The sequence below is a fragment of the Poecilia reticulata genome, linkage group LG2 (assembly GCF_000633615.1).
Source record: "Poecilia reticulata strain Guanapo linkage group LG2, Guppy_female_1.0+MT, whole genome shotgun sequence".
NCBI lineage: Eukaryota > Metazoa > Chordata > Actinopteri > Cyprinodontiformes > Poeciliidae > Poecilia > Poecilia reticulata.
In genome coordinates this window covers 3,766,349-3,792,129 of record NC_024332.1, presented here as the reverse complement: position 1 = coordinate 3,792,129, position 25,781 = coordinate 3,766,349, and the positions used below count along the sequence as shown (strand labels likewise).

The window sequence follows — 25,781 nt, the reverse complement described above, 5'->3', positions numbered from 1 at the left end:
AATTCAAACATGTGCAATAAAGTGTTGTTTTTGTAAACCACTGCAGTTGCATTTTGTATTTTTGTTGAAATTAATTAGTAAAACCCACTAAATTAAATATTTTCATGCTAACATGCTAGCACAAAATGTATATTGTGCAGTTGGGGTCTCTTTCTTAAAGCGTAATTTCAAATCTTGTACGTGTGAAAGAGAGGAAAAACATATATCTAAAACTCATAAGACTCTAAGATTTAAATATTGTTCAATATACAGAAAATATGCATGTGAAAGATAAAATAAAATGAAATAATAATAAAACCATTAAATTAAGCTAAAAAAGATAACATATCAAAATAACGTGAAATCAAACAAAAGTAAATTTAAAAATACTTTTTCAAACTTCAAGTTTATGTTTCTACCTTTAACTTCGTAGAATTCTTAAATATTGGAAAAAAAATAACATATTTTTCATGAAAATATTTATGGTTGAAGCTCCTATTTTTTTATTTATCAACATCTAATATAAAAACTTGTTAAAAAAGACAAAAACATGTAATTTAGAAACTAAAAATAGTCTGCCTAACTTTATTTTTATCCATGAGCATTCAATGGAAACATACTAAGTTTACATAATTTTAAAAGATAATACAATTTTTTTTAGATGTATTTTCTTATCCTTAAACCTGGATTATTGTAATTCCAGGTTTAGACCTGGGATTACGAGGTGTAATTTGGGAAGATTGCATTTAAAAGTCATATTTTATCATTTTTGCAAACTGAAAAGTAACTTCCAAGGGAGCTGTTTCTGTTTGTTTCTGTAAAAATGGCCAAATTCAGACCTCATCAGGTTTCAACACTCCTAGAAACAAAAAAACGGATCCACCTCAGTTGGGCTCGTGGTTAGGAAAAAAACAAAAGAAAACTCGGGATGATCAGAAATGAAAAACCGATGGTGCTCTTTCATGTCTTTGTTATGCAACGGCACAAACGCATAACAGGAAGCCAACAAACACGGCATCGCCACCGCACCGACAACAGCTACACGAGCAACACCAAGCCACAAGACATTGGACACAACTTGACATCGCCATGAGAGAGAGCTTACTTCCTGTGGGGATCAAGTCCCTGTCTGGAATGAAGAGTTTATACCCATAATGCTTCTCCAGGACGTCGGGGAGGATCTCCAGGGCAAAGCGCTCCTCCTCCCTGGTCTCCTGGCTCCACTGGTCCGGGTCCACTTTGGTGTAGGACAGGTAAGCGTCGTAGTCTTTGTTTTCTGCAAGCAGATGGACGTGAAACCATCAGTGGCAGTTTAAATCAGTGAGTTATACAAACCATCATTGCTTTTATACTACTCAAACTGCGCCATAAATACACTCTGTTCCACCTCAGATGCTCATAATCTGTTTTCATACGGGTGCAGACAGCTCTATCATTCACGGGGAGCTTTTCATCGAGACAGGGCGCCTCCATCCCGCTGACCTCTGGGCACCTCTGCCCATCCGAGCTCTTTTCATTACAGCTCCAACCCAACTGACAAATTATGTTACCTTGATGGCTATTGTGCCCTCTGCAGGCAAAAACAAATTAGAGCTAAACGCCCGGCTCCGCCTGCTCAGCCCCGCCGTCGTGTGGCACTGCTCCATCACCCACGTGAAAGCAGAGATTGATGATGGATCTGAAAGTAGTGAGCTGGGAGATGGAAAGTGAGCCAGGGAAGGAAGAGTTTATGTGTCTTCTTAAGCTTAAAGCACAACAGTAAAAAATAAATCAGGAGAACGGAAGACGTGGAGATATCCCAGGGCTTCTATTGGAACGGAGATAATGGTTTCTGGTTCCACGGCAAAACAACCAAATCACTTGGAGCGTGTCTGCCGCAACCCTAAACCTGCTCACTAGTTTCGACGTGGTTTGTAAATGAGCAACAAACACTTTAGAAATGTGTACATTAATTTTTTTTTTTGTAAAAAAACTATTTGATTTGTGAGATTCTGCAAGTGCACACACTTGCACAGTGTTGTGCTGCAGATAGTACTTATAATCTAGGCCAAAAAGTTTGATTTTGGTCTCATTTATTTAACATGTAAAAGACATTAAATATTGCAACAACAGTCATGAAGATTTTATTCGGTTTGGCTTTTGAAATGGAGTGATTCACATACCAAAAAAAAAAAAAAAGTATTATAACACCATTTTAAAAAGATAAAAGAGAAAAAAACCCATTGAATTCATCGACCTCTGCATTTGAATAGAGACAGAAAGTGGCTTTTGGATTATAATTGTCATGATTTTTTTGTTTGTTTTTTTTTTCAAAAGTGTACCGTCACTGATATTTACACCTGTCCCACTCAAACCAAGCCGTAGGAAATCCTTCCAGAGGTAAAATCTTAGAAGATAAGAGCAGATTTCGGAGCTCAAAGATCCCATCTTTATTTCGACTCTTGTTCTGCCGCTTTATTGCACAAGTCACGTACACGTCTCGTTCGGATGGAGTGTGTTCAGAGCAGCATTTCCATTTCGCCTCCGTTAATATCCTTTCCATTTTACACTTGAGCCTCTCTCAGGAGCTGTGAGACTGTCAACAAGATTCACTCACTTCCCAGAGGGTAATCTTGATATTTGGCAAGTGCACACCACTCTTACATGACGCCCCGTAATGAATCTATCTTGTTTTTATAACGTGCAATTCATTTTACAGCACCGGGGACATGTAAAAATAATTGAAATGTAACCTCACTTAGTATAACTAACTCCGAGGCATAAATCTCTGTCTCTGTTTTTCTCTGCTAGCATTTAAACAAATGCTGTGTAGGCAGATCAAGGGCTATTTTAGTGGAGGTGATTCACTCATCGGTAGAGAAAAACAGAGAGGAGAGAAAGCCTGACCCCCTCCTCCTCCTCTAATTCCCCTCCAGCATCTTGAGAAGTCACTATCAGAGAAAGCTGTGGGATCTACCTACAAAACCAAAAGCCCACGTATCTCTGACGCGCCGCACGTGCGCTTCGGGTGCGTGCACGTGCGCAGACGGCCCACAGTTAAACGGAGAACTCTTGAACTTCCTGTGAAAAGTGGTAGGAGAGTCGAGGGCGTAAATTTCTGCTGCAAACACTCCCCTGGCTTCAGTTCAATTTAATGGAGACCAAATAACAAATATAACAAACATACAGAACTACTAATGAGTGGATGGGTCTTCACAACCCTCCCCCACCCTCTTTAAAGTACAATGTTTGGTTTTTCCATTATTAGTTGTACCAAAATAATATGGGTTCGCATCAGATTTTAGAAAGCTGCCGAACATTGAGAAACTTAATTTTGTAAAAGAAATCATATACTGCCTTATAATTCTTTGTGGTGAAAAAGACCAGACAGATTATTAATATACAGTAGTTCTGTTTTTTTTTTAATTAAATCATTCAAAGTCTGATATCATAGCAAATCTATAAATCAAAGGGACTGGGATAAATATGGCTTTTAATCATTTTTCACTTCAAATGTCCCTACTTTTCTTGCAGACTCGAACACTCCATGTCTACATGACCCTTTGAACATATCAAAGGAGTAGCAGCTCAGCCATTCATCACACAAGTATCAGCTCTAAATCAGCTTAACCACTTTCAAACATTAAATAGAAAAGTGTAGTATGACATTAGTTCTTGTTTAAAGCTCAGACAAATCAGGTCTTATTACAGAATTCAAACCAGCCTTAAAAAAATGGTATAAAACTCAATAACTCCACATCTAGGAGCCACAGTCAGCTGTGCCAAACTTTTCCTCGTGGACAATAAACAGCGGCATACGCACATCTAATATGCATTAGAGTCGCCATGTGTGCAACAAAACTATTAGCGCTTTGCATCTCCAAACTGTACTTAACACCAAGGGAGCCTCATCAGTCCTCGCTGCCTTGACAACGATGACATTCGTATTTATGGCGCAGTGTTGATGAGCTCCCACCTCTTTGTCAAGCCCAGCTCGCCTGTTGTCATCATGAAGCCTATTATTGATTCTGGTGACACCCACACAATGTGACAAGTGAGCGCTCTTTAACTAAATTGCATCGCTGACAAATAGCTGACAGTCCATCCTATTGTTGCGCGCAGCTTACAATTTTACATCTGGCAGAGGAGGGCGTTCAATTAGTGCTTGGAGTGGCCACGATCAAACGCTGGCACTTTCTTGGCAGCTCGTGTGGGGCTCTGCAGGAGAAAACCACATCTCTGTGCACTGGCTCGAAGCCTTTATTGATGAGGAGCACCAGTCTGAGCAAATATATCTTATATGTATCCGTTTTGCAGATGCCACGGTGCGTTGCATAAGTGCTCTTGTCTTGAGGTTTTCCACATTGAGTTGCAGTATTCTATGAAGGCTTCAGAGGTTTGTTGGAAAACATAAGAGCAGGGCTGCAACTAACGATTATTTTAGTAATCGGTTAATCCCTAGACTATTCTAACAATCGATTAATCGGATAAAAAAAATGGATTACACAGACTTTTCCTTTAACCGATTAACCATTTTCATACAATGTTAGACCAGCTCTAAAGATTATTTTAGTAACTGATTAATTGATTATTACACTCCAGTTAATTAATCAATTTCTAAATTAGTTGACGATTGCTTCAATAATCACAATGATGATTAATCCACTTAATCATTTCAACCCTACAAAAAGCATCACAAGGACCCCTGTTTGAGTCAGAGTTAAAAATGTCAACGTAACTAAGGGTTTGGGGCTAGAATTAGAAATTTATGTTCACATCCAATCTATATCATCATTTTCATTTCACTTCATGTATCTCAATCAGATAAAATCTTGGCAAATACCTTTTAATTGTAATGCGATAAAATGTGAAAAAGTTCATCCAGGTGTAGATGGGATCTTGATTCCTTATCTATGCTGAGAGACTAAACAGTCCCGTTTAATCATTTGCACTTATCTACAGGAAACTGCTACTCTGAAGTGGCGGAGTGGAGATCTATCAGACCATGGCGTAGGGATCTCTGGAGAGCCATGCAACCATGCAACATTGGACCTGATCCTCTTCTTCTAAGGAACAAACTGAAAATCTTTCTCTCTCTCTCTCCTAGCGCTTGCTCTTGTGGCCCAATTAAAGAAGACAACTGTTTGGCTTCGGGTCCTACGGCCAAAATTCCTCTTTTTGGGGTTTCAACAAAGCCACAGGTAACAACTTTCAATAAACTGTCACAAATACTTCTCCCTCTTAACAAATATAACTCTCCAGCTGCTTCTTCTCCCCACTTTGCAAAAACCCTGCAGCCTCTCCGAGCTAATCTCATTCCTCCTGAATTCATTGCTGTGCTGGTCCTACAGAGACTCATTACAGGGGAATCAAATTAAAACTTGCTCCTTGTCTCAGTTTGATGCATTCTCAAGCTAAGACTCATCCACCAGGTCCAATCAAAGTTGTTTTTTTTTCATTTTGCCACTGCTGATGAGGTCTGAGAGTCAATGTTTTTGTCTGGCACAGAAGTAGTGTTTTGATTTGCTTAATAGTGAGTGTTTAGCAGAATATATTGCCCCCAAAACCTTCATTTTTTTAAAAAGAATCCTTCATTTTGTGCGACCGTGTAAGCCGCTCAGTTTGTTTTTCTTCAGAAAATCTGCAGCTGTTAACATTATTCAAGTAACATGACGTGCGTATGCTGAAAACCGAGGCTTTGTTCTGTATCAGTCGGTGGTTGGTGAGTTGCTTCCTGCTCTTCGGGGGACAGCACAGTGAATATTTAGCAGTTTTTATTTAACCGCTCCAGCGGGAGAAGGTGAAGAAGATTCCCTAAACCCGAGAACTAGATGAAATTATGCAAGGCTTTTCAGTTGGAGCCAATGAGTCATTCGAGCTCATACCGCATTTGCATAAAAATGGAGCCACCTGCGGCTTTATGACTTGATAAATAGCCCAGGTGCTTTCTAAATAAAAATAAATCTGCACGCCAGAGCATCTCCGACACTGGTCACGACTGGGATTCGGTTCCTGTTTTGGGGAAGGAAAAGTGTTTTTATAGCAACGCGAGGGGCTTTTAGAAATCACACAGGTGATGCCGTGTGTATCTTACCTCCATCAATGTCCTCACTGCCAAAGTGGTTCCTGTAGAAGAGCATGAGCTCGATCCTGTAGCACTTGTAGAGAGTCACCAGGCAGATCAGCAGCAGCAGGATGGCCCCCAGACCTCCAGCGAGCTCCACCGTGTACATCAGCTCAGCTGGTAGAGAAAAACACTTCTATGTTCTTATTTCCAAAAAAACAACAAAAAATAAATTTGAGTATTTAAAGCAAAGTAACACAAAGAAAGAAGGAAAGAAAAGCTTCCACTTTTCAAATAATTTAATTTATCTTAAATAAGTAACATTTTCTACCATTTCTTTCTGAAGATGCAAGTTTTACAGTTTTCTTTTCTTCAGTTTTTTCCTCTTTTTTGGCCATGTGATTAACTCTGAATGACGCATAAAAGTAGGCAGAAAATGTGTTTGTGTTGTGTGTCAGTATTTGTAATCAGTGAGTGCAAGAAGAGCTTAAGGAGAGAAAAGAAAATGAGCAAAGTGACAGTAAAGTGAACGCACCCCCCTTGGTTTATAACTTCTCAATGTTGCTTAAAAATGTTGAAAAGTCTCCTATTTTTAATAGGCAAACCTTGAGCTTTTGATTTAATCCCACATACAATTTCTTCTTAAAAAATAACAGATTTGCATCATGTTTTTATGTTGATCTCGGTGGGGATTTAGCTCTATTCTCCTGTAATCGACTGAAATGAAGCTCAAAGTGTCATCCTAAATCGTCCAATTATTTTCAGTCACTTACTGAACATTTTTTTACTACTCAGAAACTCTGAAAACCATCAGAACCATAATCAAAGAACATAAGAGACGCTTAAGTTGTGCAAAAAATAATAGCGATATTGCAACATTTACTCAGCTTTGCAGTCTCTGTAGGACAGGTTTAAAATCTAAACCTAAAAATCTTGCTGGTTGAAAGTGTGGACTCAATTTCCCATTCCTGATCCTGGGATCAAGTTGCTCAAGTCTGCCAGCCTTTTAAATAACAAAATAAAGCCACAAGAAATAACTGATACCTTTTATTTCTGACAATTAAAGCTTCCTCTTTACATTCTCTCCTCAAGTTTGCTTGAACGGCGTGAACACGCTCTCTTTATTCTCTTTAAACTGAAAAAAAAAGTTTTCTTCTTTGAGATCCAACAGCCTCTCCTCTCAGTCGTTTCCTCCACCTGATGGTTTCTCTCTGCTCCTTTAGACAAGCGCATTTGCATCCGACAGCAGCGGATCCAAACGTAATCGATGTAAAGGTAACACACGATGCCATCATGACGGATAAGAAAGGCGCCAGCAGCTAATGGGAAAGGACTCCGTGTTTGTGAAAGTGTTTTTTATGCATCGACCGGGGCCGCAACCCCCTTCACTCTGTGTTTGTGTCAGTTTTTCTTGTTTCCCCTCTCCATCTTTCCAACATTGCTCATTCTGGCTTGATTGGATACGGATGCCACATAACTCAGAGCCGAATGAAAGCAGAAAGCTGCTCCTATGCCTGTCATTTAAAGCCTCCTGGCTCGACTCGGATAATAAAAAACTCACGCCGGGACAACCGGTGCGACAATGGCACGTGACAGATTGCGCTGCCAAACTTATGAAGATTGGTTGCGCGTGTGTGTAAAGCTGCGAAAACGGCAAAGCACTCAGGTGGTTGGTGAACCACCTGACGGATCGCAGCAGATTGGCAGGACCTCATGAAGAAGTGGAACAGATCTTCAGAGATCTTCTCTTGGTTTTATAGTACATTACTTTAGATTATGTCGGTGATGCCTTTAACAGCGATAGGAGACGGTGTGGTCAGTGTTTGTAGAGAGGCACCCAGATATAGTCTGGTTGCTAAATCGGACAATTTTCAACTCGAACGCTCCTGACTGCTCAGTCGGAAAATCAAAAATCCAAACCACATTTACTCCCACAAGAAATTACACATCAGACTCAAAAGTTAATCAGCATTGTGGAGGCTTTCTTCAGCTTATTGTACTCCTCTCTTAAGGTAAGGTAAGGTGTCTGGGTGGTAAGACGTATCGAAAGAATTTGAAAAGATTTCAAATTCATTGCTGTTTTTTTTCTCATGTAGAGGTTTGAATACTCTTTAATTAAACAAAGAGGCCATGCTGGCAACACCGACTTTGAACGCTCGTGGTCTGAAATAGAGATTACAATTTGCTAAAAGTGCTACTGGCAGGTCAAAACTGGAAATCAAAATCTCTGATTGCTGCATTTCTGACGGGTTTGATCATGACTCTCTTTCAGATCTTCTTACTTTTGTCTGATGACATTCCGGTTCAACTTTTCCTCCTAGCCACACCTCAGCTTCCCTGGCTGACTGCGGCGCTGCATGTACGTCTAACCACGGACGGAGAGGACTCTCCCATGCGTCGCAATCCATCACTGGTGCACGTTTAACCTCTTTGTGGTGAGCGATGCTCGCCTCCCTGCAGTGGATTTCAAGCTGACAGCTCCCACGATGAGGGATGATGTTCCTGAAAGCTAACGAGCATGGCCAGCTCCGCCTCATCACGCCTGTCTGTTGATGACCTTCAGCCATCTGAACTCACCAATGGGCATTTGAGTGCATAAGTAAAAAAAAAAAAAAAAGAGAGAGAAAAAGCAAACAAACTTGAGGCAGCATGACTACAGGTTTCACCATCCTCCTCTGGGCTCAGCTGGATCTCCTCTCGGTCCTGGCAATCATCCTGATTTGCCTGATTCCTCAGAGCGAGGCGCTGCGGCTAACGAGCATTGCTAAAAACTCCACTCCTACCACATATTTAATTCAATGTCCTCTCCACCTCTCCCTCCGTCCGCCTGCCTTTTTGCGCAGCCTGATTCTCGGCTCCAGTGTGTGGACCTCATATGGAGCCAGCTGCTTTTCAAGCTGCAAAGATTACAGTGGAGGAGGAAAATTCCTCCCTGCCTGGAATGCATATTGTAGCAGCGCTGCAGAGGGACAGATTAAGACAAATTAGCTCCCGACGACTAAAAGACTGGATATGATTGAGCCACATGGAAGAGGGCTATTCATTACTTCCTCTCCCTGTATTTCTGCTTCTCTCTGACGAGGGGGAAGCATGAAATGATGAAGAAGAGTCCAAAAAATTAGGAAAGCGCTGCACAATTAGTATTCACCCCCCTTATAAACCATGAATACAAATATATTTTATTGGGATTGAACAACACAAAGTAGTCAATAACGATATATGTTAGGGCTGATCAGGCCCACACATCAACATGCTTAAATCTAAACTATGTAGCTGTGGCTAAATGTTTTGGATTGTTGTCTTGCTGGGTTGTGAATTTTCTCCAAAGTCTCAAGTCCTTTGCAGCCTCTAACTGCAAAAGACTTCTTCAAGGATTACACATATTTTCAGACATCCCTGTACAACTAGTACTTTTCCTATTGACAGGTTACCCCTGGTAACCATGGTGATTACAGACCACAACCACCTGCTAACAGCTAAAATACTTGAGACCTCCTAAAAAAGCCTACAACTGCCTATTTTAATAGTTCAACCCTCAACTATACCCTAATTTTCTTTGGGGGTATCAGAATAAAGGGGGCTGAATACAAATTGAAGCCCCACATTTGAAATATGTCCGCCACACACTTAAGGCACCACTTTGTGCTAATCCACCATGTGAAATCATAAAATATTTACACTGAAGACAGAATATGAAAAAAGTTCAATGGATCTGAAAACTAGCATAGCGCTATATGCTAATGTTGCTTGCATTATGAGGGGATCAGGACTTGAGAGTCAGGACTTGTGCGCTGCTGCTGGCAATGTTTGCGTTTTCCGTGTGAGGGATCCAAAAGCATGTCAAATCAAACGAGCAAAATAATCACATTCACTTTGAGCTTCAAGAGCCAAAGACACTGTGATGCCTTTTTAAAAGTGATGTAAACACTGAGCAGTCTTAAAAAATGCACCAAAAAAAAACACACACACTCACAAAGAAAAAAATAAAATAAAATAACAACTCAGAAAATACAGAAACGAGATGATTCCTTGCAGTCTTTCCATCCTGCGAGGAAGAGGCTAATCTGCAGCAGTTTATTTTCAGATTCCAGCATGTAGCATAAGCCCCTTTAATATAGCAAATGGAGAGGAACTGGGCTGGCATCAAAGTTAGATCCAAGGCTTCCAGCTTTAAAGAGAGGAGGAATATCTTACTATGTTAATGTATTCTATACCGACAACTTAAAGGCTGCAGAGAAATCCCCCTACATATTTTAAGTAAGGACACTAAAATAATCTGCATCCCTGTTTTAAATTAGCATGAAATAATGTTAAAAATAAAAGAAGCAGCTATCAAAGTGATGTTTTATGTGTTAGTTGGGGTCAGACAGTATGTTAAGTATAATGTTACCATAAACAGCTGGTTTTTGGAGCTGAGGTGAATAAATATGTTTTATTTTTGCACTGTCCGCTATAGTTTCCTGTTACTTTCTCAATAAGGCAGGAAACAAGTCGTCAATTCCCACAGCACTAACTATCAAGCCTGTCTTCTCATTTGTTCGATTTATGTTTAAAAAAAATAAAAAATAAAAAATAAAAAATGACGCTCTAGATGTTTCGGCTCACCCTTCTTGATGAGTTTGACGTTTGCTTGCCGCCGCCCGTTGCTGTTCTCCACGTAGCAGGAGTAGTTGCCGAGGTCACTCTCCTCCAAGGAGTCGATGGTCAGAGAGATGGAAACTTCCTGCTCTCCGAGGTGCTCCCGGATTGTCCTGCAGGGGGCAGCACAGAGCTCCTAAACATTGTACTTGAGCATAAATGATAATTTTTTTGCATCGCCTTCGGTCAGTAAAACAAAACAAACACACAACAAAGATTCAAAAAAGCACCAGTTATGCTTCAAACATATTCCCAAAAAGAGAATGGCTGCAAAGTTTAGATCAAAGCAGCTTCTGGCAGTCTGTGTTTTAAGGAGTCTGATTGAAAAAGAATGAAAAGAAGAAAACAGAGTAATCAGGCAGCACACAGAGCAGAAGTTGTGCTTTAAATGTTGCAGGTTTGCTTGATTATGACAGATTCCAAACAATGTTGGATCAGACGTTCCGTAAAAACAGAAATAAGATAAAGAGGCAGCTATGATTTATTTAAGGAAAAAAAAAAAATCTGATTCTTTCTGACAACAGAGGTTTCCCTGAGAGGAATCTGAGATGTACCAGCAGTGTTTGGATCAGAATATACATCCTGACATCATAAATTTTCATACCAAAACATTTCAGGCAGAGCTCCTGAAATGTTTTGGATGTTGTGGATTTCCTTCTGCATTCAAGTCAAATACTTATCAGGTCTACCTGGTGGCAGAAACCAGGCTAAGAATGATTATAAAATACTGGACTCAACTTTCTGAAAACGATTAGTCTCAATTGATTTATGAATTCACAACGGGGTATGAAATTTTCACATTGGTTCAGGATGGTTTCAAAAGCTTTTTTCACTTATTGAAAATCATAATTTGAAACATTTAAGTGATGCTGTGTCTTAATGCAGTAAATTATTCCATATGGACACTCATCTGTGTTTGTTAAAGCATAGATGCGGGTTGATAAAAAAATTAATAAAAACCGTAGAAACATGTCTGTTTAAAAGGATTTCAAAGGCAGTGTAACCAGAGACAGAGAAGATTACTATTTTAACAAACTAATGATAATAATAATAATAAAACATCATTAAAACATTGTTGAGGTTTCCAGCAGGACGTCTTGTTAATTACTCAGAATTAGTTCTCAAAACAAACCAACATCCTCTTATATTGAAAAAGCAATCATAATAAACTTTTGGGAAAAAAAGGCATGAAACAAGAAAACATTAGCACAGGAAAAGCAGTATCTTACCTGCGGGGGAGCAAAAGCAGCTAATATGTATGAGCAGATAACCTTTTTAAGGCTGCAAAAAAATTACAGCTATTTCAAACTTCTGTTTAATGATGCATGGGGCTAATAGTGCAAAAAGGTGTGAGTGCCACTTAGGCATTCATCTCCTGCCTACTGCAGGGCATTTGCATATGAAAACTCATCTCATTCTTGTTGATCAATGAACGGACTAAATAAAGCAGATTGTGAAGCGCTGGGTATATATGAGGACAAACTACAATGCAGCCGCCGCTGCCATGGCAATGTCTTACATTAGCTGCACAAAATGTGGCTAATAAGTGGAATCCCACAGAAAATATCACTCTGCAGTGAATTTTTTTTATTGAGCATATACAAAGAGGGACCATTACAAGCAATTATTTTATAGCTACATGTGCAAGTTGCTCATAAAACCTAATAATGAAGAACTGCTTTTTGTGGAGGAACAAAAATGGGAGCAACTAAAGTTGGGTTATAGAAGCATGAGTGCGAAACTAATTTAGCTTTTTTTTTTCTTGGTTCCTGTGAACACATCGTACCACATTGTGAGGCCAGTCAGACAGTGACGCAGGACTTCACCTCAAGGTTGAGACACAGAGTCCCACTGATGGCTTTTTAAAGACTATGGCAGCCGTGTGTGACACAACATAGACTTAAGTGGAGCAATAGGAGCTGGGGAGAGTAAAACAGAATCTATCATTCTTGTTGGTGAAAGTCTTTTCTAGAGAGAAAAATGTTGTCCCACGGAAGAAGGAGGCATGCAGCATAAGCTCACCCACGCCAAAAACCTGGCAGGCGATGCGCTTGAAAGTCAAGGATGCTGGTTAAGTTAAAGAAACCAGAGGAGAACGAGTTCAGGAGAAAAACGTGATGGACTCAGGTTTGTGATTCGTCTTCAAATCTTTGGGTACTGACATTATGCAATGGTTTAAAAACAGAATAACCTGTGATGTCTGAGTAGGTTGCAGAAGTTTCCGTCAAACACTTTCCCACACTGCATGACAAAAGTATTTGTAGTTACTTGTTTTCCAGTTGCAACTCTTTCCTAAACACTATTTTTGTGCATGATTAAAAGTTAAACTATCATCAAATTCAGATACCTCCAGAGCTACTGTTCTCTTAGCCTAAAAATTACCTGTTTTTTGTCCCTTGCTGTCTCAGTGTTGACAAAATGTAATTTGAATCAAACCACAGCAATCAAAACAAAGCATTAGGACAGGATTACCAAGTCATGCATCGTTTGTTTCTAAGCCTGAGATATCTTGGTTTTGATGAATAAATGAAAAAGAAGCAGGTTCAAATATATGTGCTCATCACCCTGAAGGTCAAATAGATCAGAAAAGCACCAGAGACTGAAACGTCTGCAGAGCTACCTCCGTTTTCAATCGTCCAACACTTAGACATCACGAAGTCTTCTTCTCCAGCCACAAAAATCTGCATCTACCTTGAATCTAGGAGGTGTGATGTTTTGCCAAAAGCTCCATTTCGTGTATTACAGGCGGCCCTTCAGGGAGTGCTCCTGTGTGATTCATTTCCATTTCAAAGCTAAAAGCTCACGGAGTGATGTCAGAGGAAAGGGTCTGAAGTGGTGCATGCTCAAATGGGAGCAAAGAATAAAAATAAATAATACCTGCAACTGAAAGGCAGCATCGTGCAGTGGCAGAGTTAAAATAAGCGTTTCAAACACTCGAAGTTGAGCCTCCACAATATGCATACAAGCCTGGTCACTTCAGCGCCAGCATTTGCATTAACATACTTTTTCACAGCCGCTCAGGGTCAAACATTTACTTTCTCCCTTGTTACTTGATTTGACTGTCTTCTCAAAGCAGATTTCTAACCGCATGCAGTTCTCTCCTCAGTATTTCTCATCATTATCAAACCACCTACCCACTTCTGCCACCTGCCAGCCCCACCAACACCACCGCCCCCCTTATATCCTGTAGGCTCTAATTGGCCTGGCGTCCTTCACAACAGAGAGCGCCACTAAGAGCTGGGTTGAGCAAGCTAGCAGGCTAATAGAGACATCTCCAAATGCCAGGTCACAGACTGGGCTGCTAACTCTCCTTCCAGCCTTGTCATGCTGCTTACAGTTAACCTTTTCATTAGATGGCATTTGTCGACAACAGAGACTTTCCAGTCATATGCATGGGTCGGGAGGGTACAGTCGGAGCGGGACATGAAAGGGTGCGTGATGGGTTTATTTCAATGATGAAGCAGCAGCAAAAATCTTCACAAAAATAAAAGCTTTTTTTTTTTTTTGAAAGATCAGAGAACTGACTAATTCTGTTGTTTATTTTTTATGGTTTTGTCCATAAATTAAAAAAAAAGTTTTCCTCTAGTGAATCTCTGTAGAAATGATGAATGTAGAGATTATGCTTTTGTTTAATTGCCTTCATTTGAGATTTTTAGAAGATAACTAATCCAAACCAAGGTATTTTTTTTAATGTTTCATGTGTTTGTTGTAGTGATGTAGTTTTCAACTAGTCATCATTAACTGGAATAAAAAACAAAAGTTTTTAGCTTTTCAAACCTGTGATTAACTACGCAGCAAATCTGCCTTCATATGTCTCCAGACGATGCCTTGTTGAGATGTGCATCTCAGTAAATACGAATGTCATTAAAATAATTAACTCAAGCATATAGTTTTTGACAAGAATTGTGTACAGCTAGTCAAAACTCAAGTTTCTCTTAAAGGTACATAAAAAGATTAGTCTAAGAGTTGGGGCACATCTAAGACACTGTCGAATCAAAGTAACTAATAAGTAAAAATGTTATATCAGAATTATGGATTTTCCCTGAGACTTGAATGCAGCTAAAGCCAAGAAGATCCCAGCAGATTTAACTGGAGGGTTTCTCACCCGGTGTGTGACGTTCAAGGAAGCAATGAATGTCTAATGAGAAATGTGAGCAAAATGGTGGAGGCCACCGCTATGGGAAAGGGCTGAGCTACTATCCCATTACTGCCACAATCAATTGGAGCATGTGTTAACTATGCATATATGTACAGTACTGCATGTGATAAAGAATGCATGGCTTTCTGCATTATTAAACAGCTGCATGAAGCATTCATCACCATCAGTTTTATAACAGATGCGGGTCAGAGTGTTGATGGATTATCCAACAGTTATGGGAATTGGGCTTAAATAGGAATTTACAAGTTCAGATGCACATAAATAGATAAGAAGTGCCTCATAAATTTATGATATATTTTCCAAGCTTTTCAGAAAGCAGGACAAATTAGGTTAAGACATGTTTCTTTTCTATTTTTTTTTGTAAATCTTGTTGTTAGACTCACAACACCTAGGCAGGTGTTGAAGTGCTTACTTGATGTCACTCTCTTGAATTCGCTCCTCATCCAGGTCTTCGATGAAGTTGTCCTCCTTCTTCCAGTAGATAAGCGGGCTGACGTCGCCGTTGTAGCCAAAGAACGCGCTGCATGTGAGGTTGACAGGACTTCCTGTAAGGAACAACAAGCAGGATATGAGATGGCACCTTCATGGTTCTAGCGAGAGAATATTGCTCATTTATTTCAAAATTAAAGACATGTTGTAAAAGAGCTGCTGCTTTTTCCTAATGTTAGGAAAGAACATTAGCAGAAAACATTTCTGCTTCAAGTAGTAGTTGTGAATATCTCAAGTTGTCATAATTAAACACTCAAGTTTCTGCTTCTCAGATGAACAGAAACACAGTGGATCCATTTCTGCCACCGTTTCGAGATCTTCATGCAATCCATGTCGAACCATCAAAGGTCCTTTCTAATTTCCCTGAAAAGCCCTCAGACTTTGGAAACACTCTTGAACCCTCTTTCAAGCCACCTTTGCAGCACTTCTAACCCGCCATAAAAGCTCTTAAACTCTTCAATAGAACCTTTTTAGGGTCAGGCGCTTGCATTTCAGATTCAATCGTTGCGTTTTGCACAAAGTACTTTAAAAACATCTTTTATTATAAAATCAAAATCCAGGCAAGGGCATTGCGGGCACTGAATTTGGCTGCTAATATGTTCTTATGGCGAATGTTAAATTCTTTGCAAGCAAGCAGAGTTTTTTTAATTCTCTATTCTGGGACAGGCTTCTGGAAAAATTTTTATTTTTATTGCTTGGTTGCTGAAATATGCCATACAAATAAACGTATCTTGCCTTCTTCCTGTATAAGTGGCTACTGAGAAGGATGCCACTCTGAAAATATAGAAGTCAGAGAGCAAAAGTCAGCAGTTTTTTTGTCCAGGCGTAATGAGCAGACTTTCGCTGGGATGACCAAAATGAAGTGAATTGAGTGATGAGAAAGTCCAGAGAAAACATAAATGAATAGATAAGCCCCTTTCGCTCACATCAGCAGGAGGTCTTCTCTCTGCTCAGCTTATTTTGAACGCCACGTCCTCTGTGACAGATAAAACCCTATTAAATGTCTTTTCTCTCCGCTTTTGGATTAGAGACCTTGGACTCATTTTTCACAAGTCTGACACATATGCTTTGACCGACGGCAATGAGTAGGAAACATATACTAATATGCATCAAACGCACCAGAGGCGCGGCTCAGGTAGAGAAAAGAAACACAAGGAGGTAGAACAAGCTGTGTCCAAGAGGGAAAAAAGGTGATTCAGCAGCTCTTTATTATCTCTCGTTGTTCACTGGCCCTACAGCAATGAGTCAGAAGTCTGTGAGATGTGTGATAACTGTGGCGTATAATTGGGTACTTGCTAGTTCAAAGATAATACGGATTTTACCTTACAGGGCCTGCTCTAATTTGGCCCTTTAGTTCAGTCTAGCATGGCCAGGTGATAGCTGCTGTGTTAACAGGAAAAATCTGGTTTGGTGAGGCAGTGGCTCGCTAAAGTATTCCTACCCACTGAACTTTTTTCACATTTTGTCACAGTAGTGCCAGCCTTGTGTTTTATTTGGTTTTTATACCACAGGCCAACACAAAAATGATACAGCAAAAATAACAAAAGCTCACTTAGATTGGATGGAGATGACATGTAAGCAGCAAATTTCACGATTTGCCAAAAATTCTCAGTTGCACTTAAGCTTGGACTTTGACTAAGCCAATCCAACATGTACATGTGTTGATCCAAACCAGTGCATTGCATGCCTGGCTGTATGTTAAGATAGTTATCCTGCTGATTTTTACCCATTAATGAGCAGCACTAATTTATACTGAAATTAATTTACTTAATTTGGCGAAGGTGTTTTAGTTTGTCACATAAAATCTCAATAAAAATCATTAACATTTGTAGGTTTAAGAAATATAGATATTTTCATGTTTCTGAAAAAATTTATTAGACTGCACAACTCAGTGATGGAGTAATGCGTGTAAGTATGCTAGTGAGAGAGAAAAGAAGATGGGAGGCAGGGTAATGTCCTGGACCACACACATATTGTACAGTTGCATGAAAACAAGCAATGCTCTGCCTCTATGGTCCACCAGGTGTCTCTATGGTGCCACAAAGCCTCAATCCAGAGCAAAGGAAGAGCAAATAAAACAGCAAACAAAAATAAAAAGGGCCCGTATTATGACAGGTGGAGACAGTAAAAGGAAACACAGATGGTTTAGTGTGCCACCTCTGATGTCAAGAGGCTTCACCCATGGATCTGAACAGCATGTAGGATTGTAGTATTGACTGATCCACTGCTGTGCTGACATCAGCTGCAGTGTCACTCTCCAGGACTTACTGCAAGGGGGGGTCCTCGTGCATGTGGCAGCGTGATATTCCCATAACGACGGCGTGTTAATTTGCGCTGGCTTATCTGTAAACAGCCAAGGCGGCGGAGGTGACGTATAGCTCAGGCTGGGGGACGCACAAACAGCCATGAGAGGATTTAAGTATACCAATCCTAACATTTAAATCCCGACTTCTCGGCCTTGTCAGAGCAGCAAAGTGACTCTAAATGCGATTGTCTCTGCTATGTTATCTCCCATAGGCACTAATGCATTTCTCTATCAGCAACATATGATAAAGGTATAGCATGAGAGAGACAAAAAAGGCATACGGTCATGAAGCGCTTAGCTGAGGAAATCTCATAGCCAAATCAAAGACTTCTGCTAGTGTACAGAGCATTGTACTGTCCTTCAGAGCTGAAGATTAAATAGATTACAGATCAAAACATCTGCATGCAGGAAGGGCACCATCAGTGCTGAATTAATCTGCTAACGCTTCCCTTTCTGATTCAAACAATCAAGCTCTAAAGAAGTTAGAGCGTCTTTTCTCTTTATTTCTTTTAAATAAGTCAAACACATTAAATCTCAAAGCTAGTGGGAAAAATGTCTCAATATATATTCCTTGTGGCTTATTATGCATAACCTCTGTACAAATATGGCAGAAAATCAGAGGTTTTATGTCAGAATGTATAATAACGATATTCAAGAGCAACACAAATTATCGTAATTTCTGATGAAACAACCCACAGCTAAAGTCCAGTCATCTACTCTGTCTATTAAAGCCCCTTCACTGCCTGAGGTTACATACAATTATATATGAAAAATTAAAAAAAGGAGATGCCAAATTAATCAGAAAATGCTAGACATAGAAATTCAGCAACTATGTAAGAAGCAAATACATTTTCAAAGCACTGAATGAAGAAAACTCCATTTTAGAAGCTTATAATTATTGTCCTTTTTCATCTCTCATCCACTGGTGCAAAATCCAACATACATGAAAGATAATTGGATTTTACTCTTAAAAGAGCTCAGGTTTTTTTGTTTTCGATAAGACATCCACACATGCTTTTAAAGTACAACTAAATCTCCTTGCTAAAATGTTAGAATGACCTGAAGAATTTACTGCTGTCCTCTTTCCCATCAATTATTCCTTTAATGCCGGCATTATGGTTTTCGATAAAGACTACCCCGAAGCTCATTATCCAGCAGGAGAGGAAGAACGGGCTTGTGACCCAATAAAAAGCCCAGAAATCCAAACTGCAGCTAAGTGAGGACAGGTAAAGGGGCTTTTTTTTTCTCCCAGATTCAGCAGGATGTCGGAGCAGCAGGAAGTGATTCCTAAAAATACTCCGCTAGCTCTGAGGAAGGGTACGCATTATCCTTTGCTCCTGCCCGACGTTCACGCTGTGACAGACAAGTGTAATTGCGGCGGCCGGGTACCAGCTCGCGGCACCGTTGCCAGATGTGGCAGCTTAATTGTCTGTTAGTTCAGCATTCACTTTGTCTTGCTTATTACAGCCCGAGCCTCTCCAATCAAGCACTTTAAGGCGGCCATTGACAGCGCTTTGTTTCGCAGTCATTTAGCCATGTCCCCCTCGCGTATGGTCAATCTCCCGCTATTCATATTTGGCACCGCACCTCATTATCACTAAGCAGGCAACTACTGCTGCTGTTCTCCTTAATTAAAGCAGGTAAAGCAGATATTAAGAGATAATAGACCACTAACAATCCATCTCCTACCTTCATAAACGTGCTAGCACGTGGCACTCAACAGATAGGGAACTGCAATCTGTTGTGAACTTTCAATTTTTTTATTTGCCAGAAACCAGGCCTGAAAATGAAATAAGGCAATACTTTGGAATATTACAGGGCCACTGGAAACAAAAAAAACAAACAAGCTGGGGGTTGGGTTAATACCGAGCCCAATTCCAGCCTTGCAGAATAGAGCATGACATTTGCAAAGATCAACACCCACGCTCTACATTGATGCTCTCATAATACGACGTTCTGCTGCATGAAAGCAGCACCTATTATTGCTGCAACGAATCCTCGGCGGCGCGGCACTGACAGTCGTGCATAAAGGAGCCAGTTGAACTTTCCCAATGAAAACCTCATTAGACATTAGTGAAACACTTAAGGGGTGCTTCATTAAACATTAGAGAAACACCACGCTGGATGAAAGAAACAAGTGTTGCACCGTGGTTAGAGATGCATTAGACGAGGGTAGTTGCCATGTCAGCTTTGAAGCGCATGTTGCTAATGGTTACGTGAGCAATTCAGAGGTGTTTGTGTGTTGATCGTCTGAGATTTTAATCTTTTTTTTTTTTTCCAGGTTAAGTTTCTCATCCGTCTAAAGTGGCTCATCAAAGTGTTTACTTTCACATTTGGTTCCTCTATAACCACATACTTTAAAGTATTTCATTTCAGCTTTATGTGACAGACCAACACAAAGAAGGAAAAGTCAATTGTTTTCAGAGCCACCTTTTGCTCCAATTACAACTGCGAGACCCTTGAGGTATGTCTCTATCGGCTTTGTATTGAATGTTTCTCACCTATGAATCTTTCGAAAATCACTCAAGCTAACTCAGAACTTCTCACCCCCCTCCCGATTCTTTCCTAAAACGCTGATGCGGCTGATGGGGATGAATAAAAGCAAGCTTCCCCTCCGGCGAGGGTAGGTGGGAACAGGATTTTAACATTCGTTGGGTACAATAAGAGGAAGAACTCCTGATGGGCTTAGCGCAGGACAACAAAGCCGGATCAAGAATGTCAAAGTGGCACCTTATAGTCCAGATGCTGACAGGGAGCCAGAAAGCCATAGAAAAATAAAAATTATGCCAGGTGGGGAAGTAAGGGAGCGAGAAAAAGAATGATAGTGTGACCTAGTGGGTTCTTGAAGATCTCGCTGTGTCACCTTTGAAGCATGGCTGCAACCCCAGCAGTACTATTTTCCCAGATGAAGTCCCCTGCTGTTAAAAGCTTTTCTCGGACACACTTTGGTAACATTTTTTAGCCTTTTCTTCCCCCAAAGCATTGTCCAGGGGAAGTGAAGTGTCTCAAAGCCCTTTTGTAGTTCTCCCCTGAGTGTTGCAGGACTGCAAAACTAAATCTACTCTCATAAAATGAAGCATTTCCACAAAAAAAAAAGCCTCAGTCTTGATTCAGTTTTGCTGATGTCAACCTAACTTTGCTTGTTGTGTGGCTGAACCCCTAGAGTACGATTTGTACTCGGAAGTCGGGTATCTTCCTCACAAATTATGAAAATGGAAAACCGTATTGCATCAACTTATTGACACTCAAGTGAAAGTATGTTCTATGTACAGACAACTTTTTATTTCAGATATTAAATAGACATGTAGGTACCGAAGAACAATTACTTTCCTAAGGAAAGAAATGGTGCATAATAACTTGTCGGCGCAGAAATTAGCACTACAATTTCCAGAATGCAATATTACAGGGCACACAGTTAACATGAAAATAAACTCAATCTAAGTAAGATTTTCTGAGAAAATATTTGATTTTTGTAAATGTAATTTGAAATACTGTGCATATTTCTTAAAAACAGTGTTTATAATATTTAAGTGTTTATAATGTTGCTTTTTTATTTTAAAATGCATTGTAAAAGTATCTCAAAAAGAATCAAATTTAGCTTTCGACTTGGAGTTTGCAATTTTGCCTCCTGCATATTTAAGTTATCCGAAGCCTCCAACAATATTACCATTTATTAAAAGGAATCAAACTAGCTTGTTTTTTTAACAAATGACAGTTTTAGATCAGCCATCAAAGCTTGTATTTTTATGGAAAACCTGGTAATCCAGAGGAGAAAACCAACCAGAATAGATCAGAAACAGCTTCCAGAAAGACAGAAAGAGGAGTGAGGCGGGAGCTGGGGAGCACTGCTGCATTCCTGTCCTCCAGTGGGTGAGTCCATGTAATGAAAACAAGACACAGCAGAGTGGTTGGAACCGCGGGTGATTTTTTTCACTGCTACAGGAGGTGCTGCGTTGAGCCAAATGAACAAGGAGGTCCAGGCAGCAACTTAACTAAAGCGGCAGAGTGAAGTGAATGAGCTGAACATGTTTTTAAAAAAATGGGAGGAAAAACTGCTGCAATTTGTCATCTCACACAAGCAGCAGATGGAGTGTAAAGTGTTAGCTCGGTTGGAGTTCACACTCAATTTTTTTATTTAAAGATGTCTGTCAAAGAAAAAACATATTCAGAAATGTAACTACTACTTCTAAGCACACGAGGAACATATTAACTTAGTTTTCATTAGCGCTTCATTAAGTTCAGTCTCTTGCAGGAAAGCGTGGGATTTATTCACATTTCTCTGCACATATTGAATGATATCGTACCTGCAGGTGAATTGCACGTACGCTGGACCCTCTTCATCACTGTCACTGGCTAAACCTGTCAAGAGCATTACCTCAAATGTGACCCATGTCAGGCCGAATGCCATTTAATCAACAGATTTATGAAGCCATTAATTTTAGATATCTCATATCTGAAAAGGGCTTGTGAAACACATTTGCATAATGCAGGACCAGTAGATATAGGGCGCAACTAAAGGGAAGCGTGAGGAGCTGTCCTGCAGTCCACTATGTTGAATCAATCAGATGACCAATCAGAAGGGTGCCTTAAAGAGAGGAATGCTGAAATGAAGGATTTCAGTGCTGCATAAATGGACTACTCAAACTACACCGCCCTGTTGATACACATTTTTTTAGCATTATTTAACTAAAGACAAACAAATAACTAGAATAAAGAGGCAAAAGGTAATAAAAAAATTGCCATAGCTTAAATTTTAGCACACATTTCAAGTCTTAACGAAAACAAAAACTGCTTTTTCCAAGTTGGGAAATTAGATATTTTGACTAGCTAACATAGGTTAAAATAGCAAACACACCAAACTCTATATTCTATAAAATTATCCTCAAGATTAAAATCCTTTGTACAGTTTTCAGTTCCTTTCTCCCTCTTTGTTTTCCACCTCACCTTCCTTTCTTCCCTGACCTGCTGCCTGGAGCACGTCGTCTAAGAGCTGGGTGAATAAACAGGTTTCTATAATGAGAGGCGAATCAGAGACGGGAACAAGCAGTGCCTGTGTGGCAGGGGTGCCAGGAGGAGCATGATGCCCTGCAGGTTGGGCGCAGAGGGAAAAAGGTTAAAGCACTGGTGAGTGGGGGGCGTCATCCACACAGCGCCCCCTGCTGCTTCCTCGCTGCCCGTCATGTTCACATAAAAACCCGCTGTGAGATCTCAGCCTCTGTGACACAGGAGGGAATAATTGGAGTGATCTGTATTATGCATGTTTATGTATTTCCCAAATTACACGAACATACGGAGGACATCTAAAATCACGTGATGAAAAGGGGGCCCGTCGTGTTGGGATTCCGCGACATTTGGCTTCAAGTGGCGCTCAGAGAAGAAGCATTGCAATGTAATACAGATGATGTATATTTGACAAACATGCCATGACAAGAAAATGTTTCAAAAGATTCATCTGGGTTTCTTTCCACAAGACTGACGTGAGCGTCTGGGGACGGAAAATGTCAGAGTGACGAGAAAATCGTGCAAGAAAAGCTCTCCTCAGGGATGGTGTGGTGTCTGCCAGAACGGTGCGTTAGCAAAATAAAAGATTCTTATGTTTTAAGGTCAAAGGGGGTCATCCAGCCAAGACTGTTGAATGTCAGGTCACAACAAGAATTATATCACAGCGCTGTGAGCGGATGCAAGAGAAAATAGTCTTTGAGGCATGTCCTCTCTAAGACTGGCAAACAGGATAATAAGTTTAATGCCTATTAGAAAGGAATAGATCATTAATAGTCCATCAGTCCATCTACTAAAACCAGCTTTCCTGCCCGCAGTTGATGAGACTGAAACTCTGCAGCTCCTCCAGAGTCTCCTTTAGAAGCAACTGGCTGCAGATTTTGTTTGAGGGGGGATACAAAAGCATGCCGTACATTTCTGATTTTTGTTTATAAAAAGAACGTTGAAAAATATCATATTAATCCCACTTCAAAATTATTTACAACTTTGTGTTGGTCTAAAACTTTAAACCAAAATAGTAGTTATGTGAGAAGATATCAACCATGTTTTTTTTTTTCACAAAAAGCAGAAGATTAGCTTTCATTCATCGTTTTACTCTTTCCAGTCAATTTATTTGCACTTTTACACAAAAAAGCCAGACAAATGAAAAACGGAACCACGGATCCAATAAGCAGCAATGTTTCTATTTACTTTAATATCCCCACTCTCCTCCTCCAAAGGTGACATTTGCCTAACAGTTTAATCCCCCTAACACACACAGTGGCACAAGTTTGGGACCTATTCAGCTTTATGGTCCCGCTTTACGATAGGTGTGCCCAGAATTTAATATTCAGATAAGAAAATGTTGCATCTTGGAACTACTGGGCTCTTCAAATCCCCCCATCCCCACCTACCATCCATTTAATTAAAAACAATACAATAAATTATGAGCAAAAAGAGAGACAGAGAGAGAGAGAGAGAGAGAGAGAGAGACATAGATGAAGAAGCAACTAGATCAAGGTAAGTTATTGCCTTAAGCTGGACAACCCTTTAAAGGGGGACATGATGCATAAATTTAGAGTGCAAGAGCTTATCTGTCAGTCATCTCCTCCCTGAGGGAAAGAGTGGGGACTTGGTACAGATCTATATTTTATAGTATATTTTATGCTATGGATAAGAAAGAAATTAAAATATGTGCATAATACGGATGGATTAAAAATTGACCTGCGGCCTAAAAATATAGAAATACAGCAGAATCGGTTCAGATTTGATACGTATGTCACCCACGCGCCCCAAACTCGATGCGGCAAGAGTCCGTCTCCCGTCACGTAATTTTTACAGGCAAGACCAGAGCAACCAATCCTCAGCCTCCATCACCGCTTACCATCAGCGCGCGCCGCAACACAAACAGACAGATGAACATCTGCTACGATCCGCAAACCAGCAGGAACATTCGGGCTCATTTGCTTCACTCACTGTTAAGACAGTAGGTTCTCTGCTGCTGCTGGGGTTGTGTGATCCATGATGTGATCAGGGCTCGGTGGTGATGTAAGTGCTATAAATCACAAGCGTTATCGGTGGAGTTAATAAAATATACGGCGCGGCTGTTATTGCTTCTTTCTGTTGCGAGTTTTTGGTGAGGAGCTGGGGTTAAGGAAATGCGTTTAAGTTGAGAGAGCGAGTGTTTTGATTTGGAGGGGGAGGAATTTATGACTTAAGATGGAGCAACAAAGATTTAACCTGGTAAAGTCAGTTCATAAGTTAAAGGTACTGCCAGCTGATCAAAGTCGGTGATAAATGTTTGAGTTTGACAGAAATATATCACCTTTCACATTTATTTGGCTCTCCTAGGAAAAACAAGTGAAAATGTTTAAAATATAACGTTTTTGCAACAGCATAATCTTAAAAGATCCAAAATATGTAAAATAAATACAAATCTTTAACTTGACTTGCTATGTGGGGAAAGAAATACCATATGTGTTTTATTGAGCAAGGAAAACAAAAAAAATATATATCACAATATACCAATTTTTGCACTTTTGGTTTAATGAAATTTGTAGCCTGCCAGTAGTTAAAATTGGCCAGTTTTGACACCTGAGGGGAAAAGATGGAACTCCACTGGTTTAGGAACTTTTAATTACTAATCACAATGAATGAAAAGATGGATGAATGGATTGATGGATGTGTGCCAAATGTTAAAAAGACATAAGGAAGAAAGATGATGATCTCGCATGCAAGTGAGAAGCTTTTTCCACTCTAGCATCATAAACACAATTGTGTGCAGATTGCTAAACTTGCTAAGCAGAAACATGTGCACACAAAATAAAAATAAAAAGAGGCTGAATAAGCAGGAAAATGAGTGACGGAGTGTTTATGTGATTGCGTTAGTCTGCTATTTGTCCAAGCTCAGGGATACTTGCGATCCGCAGCGGGGCTTTGTACACGTGGGACAGCGGGATAGAGAGAGAGATACAAGGAGCATACTGATCATTCTCCAACATGCACAGATTAAATTACAGAACCAACTCTGTCAGTCCTCCCTGTTGCTCTGCATTTACATTGCTTCCATCTGAAGGTAAACAACCAGACACTCCACAGGGTGACAATAATTGCTCTTGATGGTCTCCAGCACCTTGCCTTGTCAATATGGCTCCTGGCTGATCTGTGTGTTTCCTCAGATGTAATCACAT

General features: G+C 40.1%; 1 protein-coding gene across 2 annotated transcripts in view; it reads right to left on the bottom strand.

Moving 5' to 3' along the window:
- The window catches only part of LOC103475908 (interleukin-1 receptor accessory protein-like 1), a 203,299-nt gene that overhangs the window by 8,686 nt on the left and 168,832 nt on the right, over window positions 1-25,781 (bottom strand). For both annotated transcript variants that reach the window (XM_008427884.2, XM_008427891.2), the window contains exons 7-10: window positions 15,232-15,364; window positions 10,628-10,773; window positions 6,053-6,199; window positions 1,085-1,255 (exon numbers count right to left, since the gene is read on the bottom strand). In XM_008427884.2, the coding sequence (XP_008426106.1) occupies window positions 1,085-1,255; window positions 6,053-6,199; window positions 10,628-10,773; window positions 15,232-15,364 (597 nt within the window). The remainder of the gene's footprint in view (window positions 1-1,084; window positions 1,256-6,052; window positions 6,200-10,627; window positions 10,774-15,231; window positions 15,365-25,781) is intronic.